At 36.5% G+C, this 18,478-nt stretch overlaps 3 protein-coding genes across 3 annotated transcripts in view; 2 read left to right on the top strand and 1 right to left on the bottom strand.

The window, feature by feature from the left end:
* The window catches only part of pip4k2aa (phosphatidylinositol-5-phosphate 4-kinase, type II, alpha a), a 32,270-nt gene extending 25,584 nt beyond the window's left edge, over positions 1-6,686 (bottom strand). Inside the window, exon 1 of the mRNA XM_042752436.1 lies at positions 5,780-6,686. Coding sequence (XP_042608370.1) covers positions 5,780-5,920 — 141 coding nt within the window. The 5' untranslated portion in view covers positions 5,921-6,686. The remainder of the gene's footprint in view (positions 1-5,779) is intronic.
* Positions 6,687-7,679: 993 nt separating this feature from the next.
* On the top strand, positions 7,680-15,680 carry armc3 (armadillo repeat containing 3). The gene is made up of 18 exons (XM_042751912.1): positions 7,680-7,732; positions 7,833-7,904; positions 8,002-8,119; positions 8,257-8,382; positions 8,470-8,538; positions 9,318-9,493; positions 9,743-9,937; positions 10,097-10,280; positions 10,920-11,072; positions 11,206-11,314; positions 11,408-11,657; positions 11,842-11,978; positions 12,794-12,962; positions 13,068-13,168; positions 14,543-14,641; positions 14,722-14,916; positions 14,997-15,159; positions 15,415-15,680. The coding sequence occupies exons 2-18, from the start codon at positions 7,857-7,859 to the stop codon at positions 15,613-15,615; spliced, it is 2,493 nt and encodes an 830-aa protein (XP_042607846.1). The 5' UTR covers positions 7,680-7,732; positions 7,833-7,856; the 3' UTR covers positions 15,616-15,680.
* Positions 15,681-15,940: 260 nt separating this feature from the next.
* msrb2 (methionine sulfoxide reductase B2) lies at positions 15,941-18,452 on the top strand. The gene is made up of 5 exons (XM_042751915.1): positions 15,941-16,327; positions 17,058-17,155; positions 17,238-17,314; positions 17,528-17,675; positions 17,836-18,452. Exons 1-5 carry the CDS (start codon positions 16,201-16,203, stop codon positions 17,938-17,940), a joined length of 555 nt encoding a protein of 184 aa, XP_042607849.1. The 5' UTR covers positions 15,941-16,200; the 3' UTR covers positions 17,941-18,452.
* Positions 18,453-18,478: the final 26 nt, after the last annotated feature.

Genomic DNA, 18,478 nt, shown 5'->3' with positions numbered 1-18,478 from the left:
GCTTTTTTAGCATTGTGATTCTTTTTTTACACAGTGCAGTAGCTAATACAGTCTTTCATAGACGTGTTTAAACGCAATAAATATAAGAAACTTTAATATAAGAAAATTATTCAATGCTTTTTACTTTTGCATTTACTTCTAGATTGATATATTAAGTTGCTCAAGCAAGTGTCAAAACATTCAAACTACTTTTCTTACATTATCACAAACATTTTAAATTAAAATTTTTTTTTTATATTAACAGTCAGCTCTACTGCCTTTTCTTTTGCATTTAATTCTTTATTACAAGCAGTCCTGCGGTTCATAAAGAACTTTGTTTTCCTACCTCCACGAGTGCCATCTATTATTGCCTTGTTTATCTAAAAGTGCTCTTTTCCTTTAAACCTAGCCAAAAAGCCATAGCCTATGTGTTGACTGTGAAACACAGTAGACTTTAATTATGTGCATTTATGGTGTAGTTACTACATTTTCGTGTCAATGCCCATGAATCAACAATGAATCCATGTTCATATTTACCGCAAACAATGTGCTGTTACTTTAATTCTTCTCTTACAGCGCAGAAAAAATAGACTATCTCTGCACTGCTGCAGACACACCGCTACTGGAACGCACTGCCGGATCACAACCGTGTGCAGTAAACTTTAATCTGTTAACATGAGTGCGGGAAAAAATACGCACCGCATTATGTGTGTGCGCTGCGAGTGTGCATGAGCACTCAGTCTCCAGGAAAGCGTGCAAGCGCTGAAAGGTTTAAAAAGAATTAAAAAGAAATGCCATTTATATACTTTAGTGATGATGTGACACTGACTCGATTGTGAAAGTGACAATTCCTGTGTTAACTGTGCAGTTCTCTTATAGTGCAGACGCAATTTGATTTGATTCTGTCATTATTTACTCACCCTCATGTCAGTGCAAACCTGTATGCCTTTCTATCTTCTGTAGAACACAAAAAATACAGTTTGAATAATGTTTTGATAGTTGTGCCTATAATGAACGTCAGTGGGGCTCAATGCAAACCTAAACCCAACTGACTTTCATATGGACATTTCTATTGACAGAAGAAAGTTTTGGAATATAAAGGTGAGTAAATGATGACAGAATAACTAACGTTATTCAGCAGACTTCATTTAGAAAACCTACTTAGGCTTTAACACAAAGAAAAAGTATTGTGGAAATCAGGAAGGAATTTATCTAACCAAATTCTCATTCAAATTCTTGACGAAGGCTAAAGAAAAAGCCCTAAAGGTCACACATGAGGCTATTCATAGTTTGCCCACATGCATTAAAGTCATTTCATTTACACTCTAAAATAAGAGTTCATCAGCTGTTAATGCTGATACTGAGCTGCTATATTAATGACAGTGTTTAAAAATGTCTTGCTATTTGCTCACAGGCATAATGTTAGTCAGCAAATGCATAGCAACAGCAACAAGAATAATTGTAAGACTGTTGGAGCATTTAGAAAGAGCCGTCACCTGCAATCTATTTGTTTGTTTTAAAGACAGCATGTGTGGGATTAAAAGGCACATGCTGATCTTTTGACTACTCAAGGTTGAGGTAAATCCATTACGCAGGTTATTCACCTGTACTGCCTTCAGATGAATAACAAACTTAGGCATACTGAATTTGTGTAGACGTCATTAGGCAAACCTTGCAAATAAAGAAGAGAATGAAGTGCCTATGAATGAACTGACTATCAGTGCCGTTGGTTTTGATTTATCTGTCCTTATAATACAGACTGCTACACAGATAAGAAGTGGCGTGGTGATTAGCAAGTTTCTTTTTGTTGAACCTGATACGCCTACGACAAAATAAATGGCAAATAGCATCCCATATGCACTTCAGGAGAAATGCATTTTACTGAGAAGAGCATGTGAAAATAATCTACAGATGTATTGCTGATAAAAGCGTTCTGATTGAGCTTTAAAAACTTTGAAGATCCTCAGCATTTGCCTTAGGCAGTTTAAAAATAAAATAGTGTGTCTATTTTCCCAGTGCCACAGATCGGCTGCTGTATCTTGCATATTTTTAGAAACTCCTTATGCAATCCAGACACAGACAGAGCAACTCTTGGTCAGGGCGGGAGAGTCTGGGAAGCACGGAGGGCTTAACAAAGAGAAAAGTAAGACATAAAGAGATTAAGAGAGAGTAAAGACCTGTACGGAGTAAGCAGATAGGGGAGGGTAGAGGAACAGTCATGAGTGACTAAAACAACTACTTCCCACGGTGTTTGGTTTCATAATCATCTAAACTGAATATCCGACTTATTAGCATTAATTCTCATTTCAATCTCAATGCATATACAAATTAGTCTTTAGTAGACACACAAAAACCGACAGCTTGAGAACACAAAAGCTGAGGTGCTCCTTGATATGAGACAGAATAAGGTTACATTATTTTCCCCATTCACTGGTTTGCTAATCAAATTCAAGCATCGTTGTCCTTAGTGGTCAAGAGCTGCTGCTTTTCTGTTTAGTAGTCTGAGCTCAGTGAGGGCCTGTAGCTGCATGCATGATTCATTAGCAGAGGAAGCACCACAGAGAGCTGCACCAACTACTCCACCCTCAACTTTCTTGACCACATGCTCTCAGAGTTGCTTGATATCGAAAATATCCAACACTAAATATCCACTTGCAGTCTACAAAATGTAGTAGTGCTGCTTGGCTCCAGTCAGCAGCGGTCAATGTATTTAACTGATGGAGCTGTCACAGATAAGGAAGGATCTGTTCTCTGTTTCTCTCTTGTGATTTTTGGCCTCCCCCCTCTCCAATTCCATTCCAGCCCTGCAAGACCAAGACCTGACCTCCGCTTTGACCCATGGCACAAAACACCACAGCTCTCTGTTGATGTTTATAGCATGCAAAACAAACTAACAAATGGCTGTGATTTAATATTTTCATGTAAACCAACTTTAAAGTCAGCATGAAAATGAAAAAAAAAAAAAAAATTCTAAATGCATCTTTTGAATGATTCATCTATGCATGCATTTAATTTCTTCTGTAATTTTTTTTTTTGAGTTTATCATTTTTAACTCTTCTGCTGTACTAGAAATCCTGTACCCTTTTTAAAAACTGCTCGTAGATCTCTCATTATGCTATATTATTATCAGCAAATCCAGAATTAAATTTTTTTCTTAACTTGTTTTCTTTCCATTGAAACTGATTGGTTGTAAGACTCACTGATTTGAGCTTAGGTGGGAAAAATTTGTGTGACCAGAAAAGTGACCAAAACAAAACATGAGGGTTTACTACAATATAATAACTCAATATTCAAGGGAAATCTTCAGATAGGTATCCAGCAAATCAAAAACTAGGAATGCTTGAATGTTCAGCAACTGAAATTATTCAGCCACAAATAGCAAAAAAAAAGCTCTTTTGGTGTTCGGCCGAATAAGCAAAAAGACCGAATAAACTGTACCAAACAATGACATGACGCGAACTAATGCAACAAACATGACGGCAGTGTGAAAGCATTTAAAACTGTCAGAGAAAGACACAAAAATCATTACAAGCACCAACAGCGAGAGACTTAGCACTGCATCTCATGTCTTCCATGAGAAGTGGAAGGGGTGGTTATTGCTGGTTACTGTATGATGACTGAAATCGCGAAATGCCCTTTAACAATTAAATAAACTGCATGTATTCAAACAGCACTGCACAAGCTCATGGCAGCAGGGTTCAAAGTCCATAGAGTGAGGAAAATTTGTGCTGAAATATTATTCGTCAGTTGCTTAGTAACATTTTTATGAATTTTTACAAGGCATGTGACAATGCTATACGTGCAACAAACGGCTTCTCAAATTCGTAATGAGAATCATTTATAAATCTACTGTTGTCAACAAAAAGCAGCACTGAGGTCTTCCTGTGGGTTTCAAAATAAAAGCTGAGGAAAAGCAAGAACTCCATCAATATTAATGAATGTTATTATTGTAATTTTACTGTTGTTCAGTAAAATAAAATAAAAAAAGACAATAATAAGGATAATAATAATTATAATAGCTCTATTAATACGTATATTTATTATTGCATTCACATTGGGATCTGTAATATTTTCTAATGTTTTGAAAGAATTCTCTTCTGCTCAGCGGGGCTGCATTTATTTGTACAGTAAAAAAAATTAATGCCTGATTCAAGAAGGGGGTTTCAAAAATGGCCAAAAATATTATTTTACTAACTTAAATTGTTAAATTGTGTTTTATTGGTATAATGTCTGCTAGAATGTAAAAAATGTTCAGTGTTAAGTAAATATTTTTAAAGCACATTTTAGCTATTTAATTTATGCAATGGGGAAAAAATTGGCAAAATGGGGAAAAAATGTGAAAAACCATGTTCGGTATTCGGCCCAGTGTTCAATTTTGTTCGGCTTCGGCCAAGAACTTTCATTTCGGTCCATGACTATCAGAAACCAATGGATAGAACAAATTCCATGTCTTACTTTTTAAATATTTTGTTGATGCAAGTAAAGGTTAGATGAGGGCAAAAGTTATAAAACATGGAAAAAGTATCCACAATTAAATATCCAATATTAAATGAATAAACAGAAATAATCATTAATACCAGTGTTTTTAAAATTATGATGAAATTATTTTTACAAATATGAGGACGTGCTTTCACAAAAGGCCATGAGTACAATACAAATAGCTACATTATTTTCATGCCTTTTCCACTGGAACATTTTCTTAAATGTCAACCATCCATGTAGGCTACATTTATCCACTGTAAATATACAAAAAACGACACTTAAGGATGGTATGTGTGACTGGAAAATAACAAAACTTTAATATGTCTCAGACAACTAAACACAGCTACCATTTGGAAAATGTCACCAGACAGTGTAGAAAAAAGATGAAACAGAAAACAAGCTGTTACTCATTAAAAGACGTTAAAAGAATAACATTTTAAGACATTTTCATGTAGAACACTAGAGGCATGTTGTATGTTTGGTCTGTGAGACACTTCATTCATAGAGAAACATCTAACAAACAGCTGGAGGTGAAGACTGTCACACCAAACATTAATGGACAACCAAAGGGACAAACATAAAGGCATCTAAATCTGAATGATTTTGTTATCTGTAGAGCAAATACTGCCATTCTTCATCTCAAAGTACAGTCAAACAGACCCACGAGTATATGCACATGAACCACTCCCAACTGAACTGCATAGGCCTATAAGAAACACATCAGCAAGGCTTTCCTCTCCAAAGACAGATAATGGTGCAAGCAATAACAGTCAGTAGTCAGCTGAGATGAGTCTTGCTTCAGCAAACCTCTAAGCTTATCATCTCGCAACCAAAACTTCCAACAGGAAACGATTACTCACCCACAACTCCACTACTCATACAGATATTATTTTGCAACCTCTTTGCATGCACATAAAAGGACACAGAGACCTTACAAATAAGATGCATTACTGTATACGCCTCAAATTAAGGTTTTACACTAATTTCCATTAATATGATCACGTTTGCAGAAGTTTTTCGACAAGCACAATAACCTTAAGTGAACAATTCTTTACATAAACATTAACAGGTTTTGTATTAACGTATCAATATGCAACTGCAAGTGTTTTAAGGAGCAAAACAGAATGTTGTCCATTAAACTGAAGCTTAGGCAAGAGAAAATCAAAGCAGACCTCTGATGGTCATGAAGTGCATGTACCCAACAGATGGTGCCAATTGTCGGTTGCGAGACATGCTGAACTTCTTTTTTCCCGTTAACTTTAATGCACTGATCAATAACGGAGACAAACAAAGAAAAAGACTGCAGATTTTGACTCACCGAATGGTTTATTCCCCACATGAGAACACTGAGGAGAGGGTCGCTGGCACGAAACAGCTTCACTTTTTGAGCCACGAAGTGTTTCTTCTTCGTTTTTGTTTTGCTCGCAAACGATGAGACAGTGTTACCAACCGAGGCCATTGTTTGTTGTATAACAATAAATTAACTATCACACAGTGACAAGTGTTTTGATTAAGCTAGTGGGGTCCTAACTGTCTCTTAGTAAAATATCATTTGGCATAACGTTCAGTTAGCTAACCGCAGCCAGCTAGCTGTACCAACTCAACTATTAGATCGCTAGACAGATGAATATCTCGTCAAATGTGCTAAAACAGTCTGCTGTTACATATAACATTAAAGTTCAAAGCAAAACGCCGTATTATTTCTAAGCTCTCGTCCGTAAACCTCAAAAGCTTCTTAATACTTCATTAGTAAGCCCTCCTTACTTGCTAACTAGCTAGCCTGCCAAGCCAGTCTCCCCTCGGGAGCTTTTCTAACACTTCGCTTAAAGAAAAAACAAACCAAATAATGACCGATACCACTGAAAATGAAGAATAAAATGCTATTTTAGCGACGTCAGTTTAATTTGAAGAAAAAAGAGCGGGTGGAGTGACATCCACTGCAGCGCTGCTCCGTTAGCATGCTAACGTTAACTCACCCCAGTCAGGCTAAGCCAACAACCCTTCAAATATATCTCAAGCAAAATCCCACTCCCACTTTCTTTCTTCGTCGTTTGTCTGCCCCGAAAAGGTGTTTATTTTTAGGCGCAGCCAGTATTCCGAGTGCGGAACGTGTCCGAGTCTGAATTCGGTGTGAATTTTGTCAGCTATGTTGCTTAAAGTTGGCGTATCCGGCTCACCCGCACTGCTTTGACGGACTGACAGCTACACACACGCGCGAGCGCACGCGCGCACACACACACGAACACGCTTTGATTTATAACTCAAATATTTATTTTCACTGAGGTCAATCTAGATTCAGAGAGAAAAGGAATAAATGGCTAGAAAAGCCGAGCACAAACAAAAATGTATTTGGCACAAAGGTAAAGCACGATAGATAGATAGATAGATAGATAGATAGATAGATAGATAGATAGATAGATAGATAGATAGATAGATAGATAGATAGATAGATAGATAGATAGATAGATAGATAGATAGATAGATAGATAGACTGATCGATTGATGTGCATTTTAATTGTACTTGAGGAATGGCTTAATTCACCGAAGTCCGTAGTGCCTCTGGATGTGTTGTATAGTTTATGGTACATATGACTTTGTATGGCGCTCCCTGTTACACCCAGACTAGATCAGCTCTACATGCTCCTCATTCCAGCGAGCAAACATGCAGTGGGTGGGTTCCACTCTCCATGAATCTGGACATGATTCTCATCTGAAGGTCCAGGTCTGATCCAATGACAGTTCATGTCATCTTAGATGGGGGAAATTCAAGATGATACTGACCCCCCCACCACCCCAACTTTGTCAACAACAGAATAGACTTAATGCTTCAATCTGCAACACTAATGGCATGTTAGTGTCCTTAGTTAAGGACTGTATTAATTAACTACATGTACTTACTATATGGCTTAGGGTTACTTGCATGCAATTGTGCATATTTTATTGTTATTATAATAGTAAGTAGATGTGATGTGTAACAAGGACACCTTAAAATAAAGTGTAACCCGCTTCTGTTTATTTCAGAATTCCTCAATTTTTCAGATGTTCTTCTGATGAGTTATTGAATTATTTTGTGTATAATCTAATAAATGATTACGTCACAGCCACCTAACGGTTCATGACCGACATATTTTAAACAAATAAATAAATAAACGACCAAATATGTTTGGGAGTGATTCGTGCCCCACCTACAGGTGAAATGGTAAGTTGCATCTGTCACCTAGCAACAGCAGCAGGCTAAACAGAAACCCAAACACAGCTTTCAGCGTTGCTGGTATTCTTATGTTTTGTAGAAATCGTTTATTAAGATATTAATTATTTATCGTGTTGAAAGGTGCTCTGTATTAGTTTTGAAATATTGTTCTTTTGTGTAGGCCCGTGAAGTATTTGAACTCTAGATGGGGAAAAAAGTCAAAAAAGAGGCAGAGCCATTCTCGAAAGATGTGGTGAGAACATTTTCTCCACTCGTGGGGTTTTGCAGGGCTTAACGTTACCTGAAATATTTCACGAACTTTTAATTAATAACACGTCTTATTCTTTCAGTTTGACCCTTTGCCTATCGAGAGCAAAACAGCGGCGACAGCGGTCCTTATGCTCAGCTCTCCTGAAGAAGAGGTGCTGGCAAAAGCTTGTGAGGCCATCCACAAATTCGCAGAAAAAGGTAACTGTCATCTAATCTTAAAGTCATCATCTTAAAGGTCACTGAGGATTTTGCAGAGGTAAGTGCTCACTATATTCCAATGTGTGGCTCTCCTTTATCGATCCCTGTGTGTTTTGCTGTTGTGTTGATGTTTTTAGGTGATGAGAATAAGACTTCTTTGATGTGCCTGGGAGCGGTTGAACCTCTTTCTCGTCTCATATCTCACGAGGACAAGACTGTGCGCAGGAATGCTGTCATGGCTCTGGGCGTCATGGCTTCTAACAGTACGTAGGGTATAAAAATAGGCACTGTTAGTAAATCAAAGAATGTTCGGCAACATAGTTTTCATTTGAGCTGTCATATTTAAACAGATGAAGTTAAAAAGTGTTTGAAGAAGCTGGATGTAATACCTGCAGTCATCAGCAAACTATCACCTGAGGGTAATGATAAACATTTTATCATTTCATTTTCAATTTTAGTACACTCCCACACCCACACATAGATAGATAGATAGATAGATAGATAGATAGATAGATAGATAGAGAAATCTTTTTGTAACAATAAGTCTTTACTATCACTTTTTATTAATTTGACATATCCTAGCTCAATAACAGTATTAATTTATTTTTAAAAAGAACAAAAAAGTATTGACTACAAACTTTTGCACATTAGTGTATATTGTTACAAAATAATATATATATTGAATAAATGGTGTTCTTTTTAAAATCTTTTTATTCATCAAAGAATCTTGAAAAAAATATCAACGATTCCAAAATTTTTTATAAAAAATAAAGCAGCACAGCTGTTCTCAACATTGATAATAAATCTATATGGATCATATGACACAAAAGACTGCAGTAATGAAAAATCAGCTTTGCCACCAAGTGAATTTTATTTTAAATTGTAATTTAATTTATTAATTTTTAATATTTCACAGTATTTTTGATTTAATTGTGTTTTTGAGTATGAGCATTAAAAAACATGAAAAATCTTATTGACCCCCTCCCCCCACACATATATATATATATATATATATATATATATATATATATAAAATATTCTTTTTCTTATTTTTATGATTACATATAATTATTCATATATATATATATATATATATATATATATATATATATATATATATATATATATATATATATATATATATAATTTATTTTTGTTTCTTTTGCACAAACCTTACCTGGCACTTTCTTTTCTATAGAGAATGTTGTGGTCCACGAGTTTGCCACTTTGTGTTTGACATCATTGTCAGCGGACTTTTGCTACAAGGTCCAGATTTTTGAGCACAAAGGGCTTGAACCTCTTATTCAGCTCTTGTCCAGCCCGGATCCTGATGTGAAGAAAAATTCAGTGGAGTGCATCTTTAACCTTGTACAAGTAAGACAACAGATGTCCGAGTCGAACAGAAGGTCTGTTGTGAATTAGACTAAAAGGCATCGGTCAGGGTGGTATTTTACAGCACTAACAAAACACAATTGTAAGACGAAAATTTAATTTGAAATGATTAGTATTTTGAATGATGCAATATAGATATTCGATCAGCTTTAAAAGCATAACTCCTTGAATAGCAGAAGGATGCAGTTAAAATCAATTATTTGTGCTCTTTTCTTCTTTGTGCACACTCAGGATTTTCAGAATCGAGCGGCCGTGCAGCAGCTAAATGGACTGCCCCCGCTTCTGGAACTGCTACGCTCAGAGTTCCCAGTTATTCAGCAACTTGCACTGCGCACCATAGAGAACATCACCACTGACAGTGAAACCCGCGTGGCCTTTAGGAATGTACAGGGCTTTGACAGAATCCTGGAGATCCTCGGGACCAAAGTAGACTAATTATTCTCATCTGAATTATTCATGAGCACTTTTTGAAACTGCATCTTAGTCACCTTCATTATGAGCAATCAAACGTTCTATATAAAAGTTGAGAACAATTCAAGCAATTCAGGGAAAATCAAGCAACACAGCTGTGTCTCCTCCCTACAGGAGTTTAGTGACCTGCACGAGGGGGCTCTCAGGGTTATCTCGAACTGTCTGGAAGACAGCGAGTCCATGCAGCTGATTCAGACAATGGGCGGTCTGGAACAGCTACTGCAGTTTGTTGGCACATCCACACTGCCTGAAGCACAGGCTAATGCAGTTAAAGCCGTAGCCAGGATGGCACAGAGCGGTATGGAAAAAAAGCCTCACTTCTCTGTTCTTTTTTGACAAATGGGTTTGTACTCTATACACCATCAGACAAAATGTGCAGAAACAGCTTGTCACTCAAAGGTACATCTTGTACTTCATGCTTATTAGTTTCTTTAGAGGACATATTAATACTTTAAAGGTGTATATTTGTATTACAGGTACATATTAATACTTTAATGGCGCATACTGTATTAGTACTTAAGGAGGACATTTTAGAGCTTCAAGTGTGCATATTAGTGCCTTTAGGTTGTATATTTGTATTTGGCACATATTAATACTTTAAGCATGTATTAGTACCTGAAGAGGACATATTAGTACTTCAAGGTTGTATTTACAGGGACATTTTAGTACCTTAATATGACATTTTACTACATGAAGGGTACATGCTGTATTTGTATTTACAGGTACATATTAGTATTTATGGGTGCATATCAGAACCTTAGGAGGACAAATTAGTAGCTTTGAGGTGTACATGCAAAAGGAACAATTTTTGCACATTTTGTCTAATATTGTACACTGGTAGAAACTGATATAAAGCAATAGACAGAACAGGATTTTCTTTTACAATACAATTGTATAACAATCCAAATTGTATATTGTGTTATTTCTCTCCATAAAGGTGAGAACAGAAAAATTCTTCATGAACGGAATGTAGAAAAGACCCTCACTGACCTTCTCATGCAGGAGAATGAGAGTGTACGCACTGCTGCATGCCAGGCTGTGGCAACAGTGAGCAAAAACCTTTCCAGCAGAGATACGTTTAGAAGTCTGGGTAATCTCACTGACATCAAGCATCCGGGCTTGTTTTTATTTCCCTTTTTAATTCAAGCTGACTTTAGTTTTGTCAAAATGATCACTCTTGTCCCTTTGTGTCATTGAAGCTCTGATGTGTCTGTGCATTTCAGATGCGATTAAGCCCATCGTGCAGCTGCTGAACAGTGAAGGAAGTGAGTTGAGAATGGCTGCAGCAGAGGCCCTGTCCAGCTTGACCAACGACAACTACCTCAATGCTTAGTGAGTCATAATTTCGAAATGCAACAAGATTATTTAGTCAATACAGTATTGCACAGCTCCATAGTAATGCACCTTTCTTTATGCCTTTTTCAGTGCTATACATGAGGCAGAGGGTGACAAGCTCTTGGTGCGACAGATGCGAGACAGCTGCATGGGAGCAGCTGTGTATGCGGCATCAGTCTTGACAAACATGGCATCGCAGGAGGAGCTGCGCAGAAGCATTCTGGCCCATGAAGCTATGCCAGCACTGGTGGCGCTGCTACACTGCACTGACAATAACATTCTCATCAGTGCAACGCAGGCTGTGGCTTCACTGGCCTGTGATGCAGAGGCAAGGATGGAGGTAACAGTGCACTGCACAAAAGGTCTATACAATCGCCACAGCTTATCAGCAAACTGAGTGTAAAAACTGTGTTTTTTCCGGGTCAGTGGGTGTGTAGGATGTAAATGGATATTTTTGTACTTTACATTATGTGCAGTTTCTGTTAATTGTTTGTTTTTGTTGTTGTTGTTGTTTTTACACGCAGCTGAGAAATGTTGGCGGCCTGTCACCTTTAGTTCAACTGCTCAAGTCTATCAATGCTGAAATTCGGAGAAATGCTTCCTGGGCAATTAGTGTGTGTGCAAACGATGAAATAACAGCCCTAGAATTGTGTAATGCCGGGTAAGCATGTTTTATGCTTTAATAGACTAAATTTCCCACACTAAAATTCACATTTCTAAGTCTATATATTAACAAAATATATAAAGCAAGTTTCCATTCCTCAAACTGATGCTATGATCCTTGGATTTAGGGAAAATAAATAAGTAAATAAATATTTAATTAATTGACTTGCAAGGATTTTTACTAGGCTTGAGACGTTTGCAACTTTTGTATAATTAACTGTTAAAGTAAAAACCAATAGATGGCAGTAAATCCCAAGTATCAGATTTCTAATGAGTATGAAGCCTATTTTAGGACTAGATTTTACATTTGTGATTATTTTCTATGACAATTATACATGTTTTTCGCCAAACGTTTCATTCCTGTACTGCATATGGACATTTTATATAAATCACATTATTCTCAGTAGCCATTTCCATTATATTCTAATCACAGTATTTTTATATTTAATTAAATGTAAATACATTTAAATATTTTTATATAAATCAGCATCAAAACAACAAACACTATAAAATAATATATATAATATGTATGTCTGTATTTAATAATGTATTTTTTCACTATATTATATCAGAATCAGGCGATTAACTATTTAATTTAAAAAAAAAATGTCTACTACTAATGAAATCCTAATGGTGCTATAATAGGGCTTTTAAAAAATAATTATTTCTTTTGATTTGTGGGTGAAATGAGATCAGGACATGTTCCTGAGAGATTCTAGTTTTGAGAGATTCACTCTTTCAGATGTTTTGGCTGGTTAAGGGTCTCTTTGTTGAATGTTCAGTCATTTAGATTTGTTGTCATCAATCTTACAGAGCTCTGGAGATACTCCAGGAAATCAACCTGTCACCAAACCGTAACAACAAATTTAGTGAGCTGGCACTACAGAAGCTTCTGGACAGTAATCTATCACTGAAGTATAGTCTGACAGGACACCTGTCAGCCAGCAATATAACTACAGATGGCTTCTACGACCCTGGACAGGTCCAAATGTGAATTTTTCAAGAGCCAAAATAAATCCTCACTCGCAGAGGTTGCACAGATCAGTCAATCTCTCTTTTCTCTTGCTTTCTCTTCTTCCTTCTGCAGATAAGAATGGGTCATCAGGTTCCTACCTTGGAGGAAATATCAAAACAAGTTGTCAACAACCATCGAGCAACTGTAGCAGTGAATGGGAAACCTCTGGATCAGTATGTTAAGGCCAAGGGTCATACTTTGGCAATCCAAACCTTCTGTTTCAAATTACTGTCACATGAATCTTGCTCAAACATTGTATCAAACAGCTCCACAAATAATAATTTCCTCACTGATTTAGTGCATTCCTAGTCATTTTAGGGGCACATGTAATCAATTGTACGCTAAACGCCTTTTTCACTAGTATTTAGATCTCTTTTCAAATCAGAGAGAAAACAAGCTCTTTGTGGAGAATAAAGACTTTCAGAGCCCGCCCTCTTCCACACCATTAGTTCTACAGCAGCACACTTGAATATTAAATACCTCTGTTGCACAACAGATAGATGTAGATAGATGAATTTCCCCAGGGGAAATTGTTTTGCACGCATTGGCTCGGGAATCGGCCCACAGATCCCACAAGAGAAATGGGAATTCTGCCATTGAGGCCCAAGCAACACAATTTATGCTCAGTTCAAGTTAATTACATTTGAAGATTCTAAATTACAAACAGAACATTACTTGACCGCTTTAAATGTTTGTTTTTGTGTTTGTTCTGATGCACTAATCTTAGGCTTTGTGGATCCAGTTCTACCGTTGTCAAATGCCAAGTGAGCACAAAGATCATTTGATCCACAGCTCTAGGAAATGTTGTGATGGTTTCGCATAGTGAATGTTAACAGCATAGTCCACCCAAAAATGAAAATTTGATGAAAAGGTACTCACCCTCAGGCTATCCAAGATGTAGATGAGAATTTTTTCCTCACCGGAACAAATTTGGAGATATATAGCATTATGTGACTTGCTCATAGTGGATCCTCTGCAGTGAATGGGTGCCGTCAGAATGAGACTCCAAACATCTAATAAAAACATCACAATAATCCACAATAATCCACCAGTTAATTCCTTGTGACTTGTAACTTTAAACTATCGCTTCTGGCCAAAATACCATAATTCATAATAATGCTTCCTAAAGTAAAAATCCATCCCATTTTGTCCTCTCACATCAAAATCCACCGAGATATTTGTTTAGAACTGTTTTCGCTTGTGAATAGTGCTTTATCTGTACAAATCTCTTTCATGATTCAGATGCAGCTTTAGTCTTAAAAATATTTTAATGATGAATTGGTTTATTACAAACATGCAGCTATAGTGGACTAAGTTAATTACTTGTAGATTATTGGGATTGGATTTGGATTGGATTTGGAGTCTTCTGGCAAACATTCATTGCAGAGGATCCATCGGGGAGCAAATGATGTAATGCAAAATTTCCCCAAATATGATCCGATGAATGAACACACTCGTCTACATCTTGGATGGCCTAAGGGTGAGTAAATTTTCATTATTGGATGAACTGTTCATTTAAGGTTAAAAAAATACAAATTTTTTATCAGATTTATTGCCAAGGAACCAGATGATTGTAAGCAAGATAGTCCAACAGAAACTACTGCATCATCTGTTTTGAGCAGCAAAAGGAGCAGCAAAACACCGAGGTGTGTGTGCGTGAGTTGTTTTTACTTACAGACAGGTTTTCTGTAAACCATCTTTCTCACCCTCATCTCTCTTTCTAAAGTAAAATGAAGGGAAAGGGTAACAAAGAGGATGAGAAAAGGAAGGATGAGGATGAGTATAAGCCACAGCCAGAGATAGTGGTGGATGAAGCATGGAGCTTGCCGTATGATGCTGCATTTCATAATCTAGTCAAAGAAGCAGTCGAATCCATCTCGCCACTTCAGGATGTGGTCAAAATGTATACGGCTTTGGCCATGTGAGTTTTTTCTCATTGTCATTCCATGTTCAACATCCACATGGCTTGGAATATGACAAGTAATGTGATTTTTTTCACAGGTTAGTGTGTGATGCAATGGGCGGCCAGGTTGAGGCAGAGAAGCTACATGACTTTCTGTGGGAACTTCATATAAGCGAGCTGAAATTTGAAGCCTGTTCCAACATAGTTCTCATTGGAAAAATAAAAAAAGGCACCTACTTTCATAGAGCATTGCTTTACAAGGTAATTTATGCTTCTGTATGCGCTCCAGAGATCCTGTGCCATTGGCAGAACCCTCTCTCGTCTTGACTTGAATGGTCTGACAGTGACTTTGTGCAACCAAGGATGTAACCACATATTCAGAAATAAGAATCACATATTGAAAAGACAAAATAAACCACTAATGTTAATATTTGGTGAGAAGTGTGGTTATGGCTTCAGTTACAACAAATATTTCTGCCCAATTGTTTGTAACAGATTAATTGCTATCCATTTTAGGTTCTTGCAGACCGAATTGGGCTGAGCTGCAGTCTCATAAGAGGAGAATACAACCGAGCCTGGAACGAAATCTTCATTACCAGTCCAAAGAAAACGTATGGTTACTCTCAGCCTGAATGTTATATCATAGATCTCATGCATCAACCTGGAAACCTCATGAAAAGCAACTCACCAGCAGCTCTAGCATATCAAACCATTTAATAGCAATATTATGTTGGTATTATGTTCACACACACACACAGTTCAGATTTCTTTCATATTTGTTTTTTAAATGAATTTTGGCATCTGGGTCAGCTGGTTAATGCATCATTTTCCATTTTATTTATTATAGCCTACTCTGTCAAAGTGAAATGGATTTAATTGTAATAAAGTATTATCAAAATTATGTGAATTCTGGTCAAATCTTAGTTACATTGCATCATTTCTGACTGTAATAAACAGTTGGAGAAGGCGGTACACGTTTCTCTCTCATATGAAGGTCAAAGTCTGCGATGAAATATGATAAGAGCGAAAACATTCCGATAAGACAGAAAACAAGGAACCCAAAAATCACGCTTTATGAACTTCGACGTGCATGCGGTTAGTCCATTGACAAAAGGTGCAAAGTTTGATCAGTTGCAGCCAGTCGACCGTGACCCATAAAGTCTGAATTGTGACCGGTTTCCGCTGCTCGAGCTGTGAGGGGGGGAATGCAAAAAGCTGAGATCAGTTCAGCTTCTTTTCAGTCTTTTGGGGTAGCTTATGTGAACTAATAGTGGAGAAAGTCAGGCCACTGGATGAAATCATATGTCGAGAAAAATGTCGCGTTTTCTAATTCGCTTCTCCTCTATCGTCTCCAACGGAGCGACTGTCAAATCAATTTTACCTCAGAAGAGAATATTTGTAGGGATTCGGCTGGTGTCTACATCAACGGGTAGGGATTTTTATCCTCGATCCTTATTGTGTTTACAAATGAAGTACCTTAGGATATTCTTTCTATTGTAATATTGTATTTTCTGCTATTTAAATCTTGTGCAATTCTATTTCGTTATCTAGCAAGTCGGTGCAAAGTGCAGTTATTCTAGTCATGTAGCTCAGAACATGCATGCGTGACCTGATTACTCAAACACAGTGGTGGCTTTTGAGAAAGGCCTGCTAAAGTTTATGTGATGCATGTTCAAATAAATAGGCCTAAGTAAAAAAAATAAATAATAATAATTCAAAAAGAAATACACGATATATACATTTTTTTATATAATAGTATATTTGACCTAATTAGATAATAGCCTGTAACACTGATTTATTCGATTTTTTTATTAATATCACAAAATATTTCAGAAACCTCATCAAATTCATGTTTGTGTTGATGTTGTTTTCTCAAAAGAAAGGATTTCACTGCATAGATAATGATGTCATTAAAGACCTAACTTTGTTATTTTAGAAGACAAATATGATAAAATATAAAATTTCTAATTAAAACAATATTTTCAAGACATTTTTGTTTGAAAGATTTTCATTAGAACAAGTTTATAAGGAAGAAACACTTTTCTTCTACATTTTTTATTTGTAACAATTCTTTACAAATTGTGGGATTAGTATTTATCCATTATTAAGATGTCTGTGTTGGAACAAAAAATGTATTGCGTTTATGGCTGTTAATACAGGTTTGCAGTCACTGACACGTTATGACCAGTCCACAGATTGGCAGAGGAAGCTGACTCCAGAACAGTATGTTGTTACAAGAGAAAAAGGCACAGAGGTGGTAAGTTAACAAAGCAATAATAATGTTTAAATAGTTCATTTGGTAACTCAAATAAAGTACACACTTTTATTTTATTTTATAGCCATTCAGTGTCATCTACTTGAATCACAATGAGGTGGGCATGTACCACTGTGTTTGCTGTGACTCCCCTCTTTTTAGGTAAGAATGTTTTAAAACCTAAATCAAAATACAATTAAAATTAAAATTGTAATGTTGACACTTTTACATTTTTACAGTTATGAAGAGTAACAAAAGAAAAAAATGATTAAAATTAATATTAAATCTGTTAAATATTAAATAAATATAAAAAATCTGTTATCATAAATCATAAATTAAAACTTGCAATTATAAATACAATTTTGGCTCCGACAGCTCAGAAGCGAAATATGATTCAGGAACTGGTTGGCCGTCCTTCTTTGAGGCTCACGGGACATGGGAAAAAGACGAGAGTCACGCCAACATTGTCCGTCGCCCTGACAACTCGCTTGGTAGCACAGGAACAGAGGTTATCTGCAAACATGTGAGTGCAGGACAATGATGTCAGCCGGTTTAATCAATGTGTTGGGTTTTTCGGAAACCCTACTTTGTGCTGTTTGCTAACATACAATGTAAACAGTAAAATTTCCACTCTTCTTTTCAGGTTGCCAGATACCATTATAACGTGTCATTTTATTTTATAGTGTGATGCCCATCTTGGACACGTCTTTGATGATGGTCCAGATCCGACTGGCCAGCGATTCTGCATCAACAGCGTTGCTCTAAACTTTAAGCCCAGAGAGAAATAATGTAGAGACATCCAGCAAAAAACTCTGCATTTACAGTTATTCCATGCAAATAAAAAAAACAAATAGCATTTGAATAACACATGTCCATGGGGTATGCGATGAGTTACAGTTTACAATGTTTATGGTGGGGAAAAAAAAAATGTTTGGAGATTGTGTTTTAGAACAAGTGCACTTTTAAAAATTAAGTTTTAGCAGCAATGGCAGTTTTGATTCCTCATAGAACCTTTCTATGAATAGTTTTTAGTTGAGCATTTTAATATTCTAAAGAACTCTTTCCACTGTAAAGAACCTATTGGAAGGGTTGTTAAAGAATCTTATTGGAACCAGATGGCAATAAAAAGAGTGTGGTCCATTAAACATCCCACAAGAAGGTGTCATTAAGTTCCTGTGCACTGTAGTGTTGCATTATGATATCTAAATCGGATAATGCACACACTTTATAACAACAACAAAAACATTTTTTGGATTGTAAATGACATTTCAGGTTGTATTAAAGTGAACACTGTCAGAAATGTGTGTCTGTGTGGCTTTGTCGATG

This window comes from Cyprinus carpio, chromosome B24 (genome assembly GCF_018340385.1).
Source record: "Cyprinus carpio isolate SPL01 chromosome B24, ASM1834038v1, whole genome shotgun sequence".
Lineage (NCBI taxonomy): Eukaryota > Metazoa > Chordata > Actinopteri > Cypriniformes > Cyprinidae > Cyprinus > Cyprinus carpio.
Note: the sequence above shows the minus strand (reverse complement) of the source record. Positions and strands in the feature narration are given on the sequence as shown.

Excerpts from the sequence above, each read along its gene's own strand:
- armc3 (XM_042751912.1), top strand. The coding sequence starts at position 7,857 with ATGGGGAAAAAAGTCAAAAAAGAGGCAGAGCCATTCTCGAAAGATGTG. Across the intron at positions 9,938-10,096 it reads TGGAGATCCTCGGGACCAAA|GAGTTTAGTGACCTGCACGA; the intron begins GTAGACTAATTA and ends TCCTCCCTACAG. Across the intron at positions 11,315-11,407 it reads GACAACTACCTCAATGCTTA|TGCTATACATGAGGCAGAGG; the intron begins GTGAGTCATAAT and ends TGCCTTTTTCAG.
- msrb2 (XM_042751915.1), top strand. The coding sequence starts at position 16,201 with ATGTCGAGAAAAATGTCGCGTTTTCTAATTCGCTTCTCCTCTATCGTC. Across the intron at positions 16,328-17,057 it reads GCTGGTGTCTACATCAACGG|GTTTGCAGTCACTGACACGT; the intron begins GTAGGGATTTTT and ends CTGTTAATACAG. Across the intron at positions 17,676-17,835 it reads CAGAGGTTATCTGCAAACAT|TGTGATGCCCATCTTGGACA; the intron begins GTGAGTGCAGGA and ends TTTATTTTATAG.